This window comes from Lolium perenne, chromosome 3 (assembly GCF_019359855.2).
Source record: "Lolium perenne isolate Kyuss_39 chromosome 3, Kyuss_2.0, whole genome shotgun sequence".
Lineage (NCBI taxonomy): Eukaryota > Viridiplantae > Streptophyta > Magnoliopsida > Poales > Poaceae > Lolium > Lolium perenne.
The window spans coordinates 58,155,756-58,160,819 of record NC_067246.2 but is presented as its reverse complement, the minus strand read 5'-3'; the positions used below and the strand labels follow the sequence as shown (position 1 = coordinate 58,160,819).

At 43.9% G+C, this 5,064-nt stretch overlaps 1 protein-coding gene across 1 annotated transcript; it reads right to left on the bottom strand.

Annotated features, from left to right (window-relative positions):
- Nucleotides 1-389: 389 nt before the first annotated feature.
- On the bottom strand, nucleotides 390-4,772 carry LOC127341155 (uncharacterized). The gene is made up of 6 exons (XM_051366926.2): nucleotides 4,427-4,772; nucleotides 4,271-4,336; nucleotides 3,769-3,843; nucleotides 1,359-1,488; nucleotides 1,050-1,172; nucleotides 390-936 (listed from the first exon to the last, which is right to left on the bottom strand). The coding sequence occupies exons 1-6, from the start codon at nucleotides 4,615-4,617 to the stop codon at nucleotides 787-789; spliced, it is 735 nt and encodes a 244-aa protein (XP_051222886.1). The 5' UTR covers nucleotides 4,618-4,772; the 3' UTR covers nucleotides 390-786.
- Between the last annotated feature and the right edge of the window lie 292 nt (nucleotides 4,773-5,064).

The following is a 5,064-nucleotide window of genomic DNA, read 5'->3' as shown; positions in this document are numbered from 1 at the left end:
GGATAAAACAATGAAAATCCACTCCCCGCCCCTAGGGTGCAGTTGTCGAAGGTGGAAGGGAGCGGAGATTGGACCTGGAGGTGGCAGCAAGGTTTCTGCTTCCAAAGGATGGCCAGCTCGATCAAACTTGTGGTGCAGCAAAGTGTGACCTACTTAGTATACCAACCAAACATGCCAACAGGCACCGTGCCATGACTGATACTCCTCTAGAAACTTGTGGAGTAGTAGTATCTTCGTAGAGAAATTTGTACAACTTCAGCTGATAAACACACCAACACGACAAGGAGACAGCCATTGCACTAGAAAATATAATATATCATTTCATCTACTCCAGTGAAAGATAGAACAAAAGTTGCTACGAGTTCAAAAAACAATAGAACAAAAGTTGCTAGAATGGGAGAATCATTATCAGTAAACAATACCTGCAGAAACTAGAATGTTACATGTTCAAGCGCCTTTGCAATAAAAGTTTGCATGCGACAACATCAGAAAATAGGGACACCAGAATGCCCATCAATTATGTGGCCTAAAAAAGCAAATATGTAAATCATGTGGCAGGAAAACTGCCATACATTTTTAACCTAACATCGCCAACCAAAACACAGAGTCAACAAACACAAGTCTGAAGTTGTCTCTTTCGAGAAACATCCACAGCCATCATTTCTCATGGCCTTCTTTTGTGAATTCATAGGATGGTACACAGGTCAAGCAGCATGATGAAAGATGCTGGAATGCTCGATATTCAGGTAGACTCAGCTTTGCCACCGCTCCCGCTAGATTACAGAGCTATCTTATGTGAATGATCATGTTGTCAAAGAGCGCCTTATGCTCTGGAAAATATTCCAGCAGCTCGTCTTTGGTCACCCACACGTGGTCCTCACATTTCCTGATATCGAGTTTTGTGGTGCCAATCACTTGCGACTTGAAGAAGAAACGCTGCCAGAAGCATTTAGAGGATTAAGAGACAATACCATGGTAGTGCATCATGTTGAACTAAAGTATAGTACAGAAGCTATCATTATTTTCATATGGTAGAACAAAAAAAATACCTTGAAAGATGAAACACTAGCATCTTCTGTTTGTTCATCTACCATATGAGCCATTGGAGCATTGCCAACAAAATATGTGTTGTCAAGTCCACCAAGAACAGATTTTAGCGCTGACTCAGCACACTGAAATCAAATACCCAATATGTAAACATATGAAACATGACAATCTAAAACTACATTTCTAATCTGGTTGTGCAAACACAAAGGTGAAAAATAGTACAACTAAACTGGAACTGAAGTACAGCATGGAACATATATAAATATATATATATGGAAATTTAACATGTATTTTTTTCTCAAAATGCATACCAAACGCAAAGTGTCTTCATTTTCATACACTTTTTCTGGAAAATGCCAAACAGGCTTGCCATCAGGAGCCCCAAAAGTCTTGCCAAACAGAAGAAGGTACAGTTTATTATCTAGAGCACGCTGTAGTGACCTGTAGAAAACATTGAGTTAGCATAAGCTAGATACCTTGTTACACTTACACTCACAGAGCAGCATTGTCACAAGAGCTCATTCACAAGATATTTGAGTTTCAGCACATGCTGAGTTCTCGTGGGTAGCAAAATATGTTATTACATAGGAAAATACATGCAAATGATAGCCGGTAAATGGGCACATACAAGACTAAACTACAGGTTCCAGCAGCCATGCATGTGGCGCCCGGAGACAATATCACTGACAAAAAGTTGTGCAAGAATACGATTATATCACTAACATTACACCATAATTTCAGTTTTTTAAAATAGAGATAATCGCATGGTTGGTCACAGAACTTAACAGAGATGAGCACTTTAGTCACAAAACTTCAGAAGAGGAGTCCGCTAGTCACTCAGGATTGTTTTATGAGCAAACTGGTCACTCCCGTCATGACACCGTTAGCCAAGATGACGTGGCACGTTGACTAGGAAGTTGACTGGAGATAATCGCATGGTTGGTCACAAAACTTACCAGAGATGAGCACTTTAGTCACAAAACTCAGAAGAGGAGTCCGCTGGTCACTCAGGACTGTTTTATGAGCAAACTGGTCACTTTCTGTTAAGTAGCACGTTGAGAGCCTGTTGACCACGTTAGGATGTCCTTTTTTGCAAAAAAATACACACCCTAAACAATCAACATAGTCCTCTTAATCTCATGTCTCTCTGGACCCTCGTTGGCTAGTGGGTCCCACTGGTCAGGTGCATCTTCTTCCCCGTCCTAGCACATTGGAGCATCCTGTCCGCGCCCTTCGACACAGTGCCATCGGCGATGAGCTGATGACTGCGATTGACGAGGGTGCTCCTCGGCAATACCCACCTTTTGGGGCTTAGGGTTGACGGAATCCTGCAGGCTGACACGAGACATTGGATACGAAACAGACAGAGAGAGAGATTTACCCAGGTTCGGGGCCCTCGATGAGGTAAAACCCTTACTTCCTGCTTGTCTGATCTTGATTATCGAATATATCGGGTTACAATGGGATAGCCGAAGGCTATGACTAAGATCTCGTCGAGAGGTTAAGATTCTAATGACCTAGCTCTAGACTTGTGATGAATCTATCTGTTGTGATTGTGTGTCCCTCGACAGACCCTCTCCTGATCCTGTTGTTCATCAGCTCATCGCCGAGGGCACTGTGTCGGAGGGCGCGGACAGGACGCTCCAATGTGCTAGGACGGGGAAGAAGATGCACCTGACCAGTGGGACCCACTAGCCAACGAGGGTCCAGAGAGACCTGAGATTAAGAGGACTGTGTTGATTGTTTAGGGTGTTTTTTTTGCAAAAAAGGACATCCTAACGGGGTCAACGGGCTCTCAACGTGCTACTTAACAGAAAGTGACCAGTTTGCTCATAAAACAGTGCCGAGTGACCATCGGACTCCTTTTCTGAAGTTTTGTGACTAAAGTGCTCATCTCTGGTAAGTTTTGTGACCAACCATGCGATTATCTCCAGTCAACTTCCTAGTCAACGTGCCACGTCATCTTGGCTAACGGTGTCATGACGGGAGTGACCAGTTTGCTCATAAAACAATCCTGAGTGACTAGCGGACTCCTCTTCTGAAATTTTGTGACTAAAGTGCTCATCTCTGGTAAGTTCTGTGACCAACCATGCGATTATCTCTTTAAAATAAATAGGCCATTATACTTAAGATGAGGAACAAAAGAAGTAAACAGATGGCACCTGGTAAGGGTATACAAGGTAGAGGGGATGAGAAACTGAATCAGTTTACTGCAGCCTAGAACGCAATTAAATTAGAATGCTCGAAAGACAAAACCAGACTAAGATTTAATAGTATTAATTAAATTACATGTTTATATGATACTACCTCCGTTTCAAGGAATAAGGCGCACACGTATTCCAAGACGAACTTTGACCATAAAAGTTGAGCAACAAAATCTTGATTATATTGTATATATTATCGTTGGATTCGTATTGAAAAGCACTTTTTAATGATGCTAATTTCATACAAACAATCTTTATCTATTTAAAGTAATTCTTGGTCAAATAAAAAGCTCGTAAAACGAGAGCGCCTTATTCCTTGAAACGGAGGTAGTACTATATAAGTAATTAGAAACATTCAGGGCAGCTCAATGTACAATATAACTATCACATGCATATTTGATAAGAGGAAAATTAAAACTGACAACGAGCACAAGAAATATTTGAGAAAGAATGCAACCAAGCAAATTAGGCTGAGAAACAAAACGACATGAATCCTGAATGAAAGCTGAAAACTTACTTCCGATCATTTATTTTGTCAGCTTCTGTGATTCTTGGAGCAGGCACATAATCTATCTGGTAATCACCCTTGCCCCTACACACAAAAACGAGCAAGTTGCAATGTATTTGAGACCAGGCATATATAGTGAGAAGAAAATAGCTGAATCAAAGACCATCCACAAACATCCATTACCGCATTCAAGTCACTGTATATAGTCAAAAGCCTAAAGTGTCATGCAGGATCTATGTTACGGAGCAGATAACTTTGGCAGCAGGTGTAATTAACGGCCATATAGCTATGCAAGGGATTCTAAAATTTTCCATGTCTTATTATACACAACTCTTATGGCATAGGACTCAAATTTCGTGCTGCCCAGAAATACAGCAACGAAAATGTGTTACAGATACCACATAGTGCACTAAGAACCCATTAATTTTGCTAGCATCAAACCTAGGGTAAGAAAATGGACCAGAAATGGCACACAACACGAAAAACGCAAGGGGGGAAATGGAAATGTCACCTCGCCTCCGCCTTGCCGAGGACGTCGTCGGGGTACTTCCGCCTGTACTGCTGCCTCCAGCGGAACCTAGCAAAGAGGAGGAGACGACGGGATCAGACAAAGGAACGACGAAGCGTGGTGTTTACTGGACGGGAGGCGGGCTGGATCTGGCGGTACGAGAATTCTTGGAAGGCGTAGACGACGGGGTTGATCTTGGGGATGACGACGGGGAGGCGCTCGAAGACCACCGACGCCACGATCTTGCCGTCCGCCGTGGAGGCTGAGGGCGAGGGAGAGGACGACGCGCTGAAGCATCGGGCCCACCGGAGCCGCCGGAGGTGGAGGCTCGCCGGGGATCGCGGCAGCATGGTGTGGGTGGGGGTGGCGCCGCAAGAGAGGAGGCCGAAGATGGGAGGCAGTGAGGGAGAAGAAAGAACCCTGCTTAAACCCGGCCGCTCGTGGGCCTTATGCTTTCTTTGCAGTTGGGGATTTCGGGGAGTCTCGACGGGGAAGAAGACCCTGATGAGTGGGTCCCACTCGTCAGCAGCTCAGCCAAAACGTTCTAGGCCCCATTTCGGAATGGAGAGCCGGAGTATTGGATTGGATGAAAATATTACAGTGTTTCCAAACAAAAATTTATAACAGGGAAGTGATTACTTTCCATCCAACAATATTTCTCGGGCCAGGTAAGGGCAGCCTCAGGCCCTCAGCGTTCTGCCAAAAGCAAGGTTTAAAATAGCATGGTACTTCTCCGCTAATGGATGAAGCCTGGTGATCAGGGGATACGTGAGCACTCCTTCTCTGCTCGATACGTG

Excerpts from the sequence above, each read along its gene's own strand:
- LOC127341155 (XM_051366926.2), bottom strand. The coding sequence starts at position 4,617 with ATGCTGCCGCGATCCCCGGCGAGCCTCCACCTCCGGCGGCTCCGGTGG. Across the intron at positions 3,844-4,270 it reads CTCGGCAAGGCGGAGGCGAG|GGGCAAGGGTGATTACCAGA; the intron begins GTGACATTTCCA and ends TTTTGTGTGTAG. Across the intron at positions 1,173-1,358 it reads ATGAAGACACTTTGCGTTTG|TGTGCTGAGTCAGCGCTAAA; the intron begins GTATGCATTTTG and ends ATTTGATTTCAG.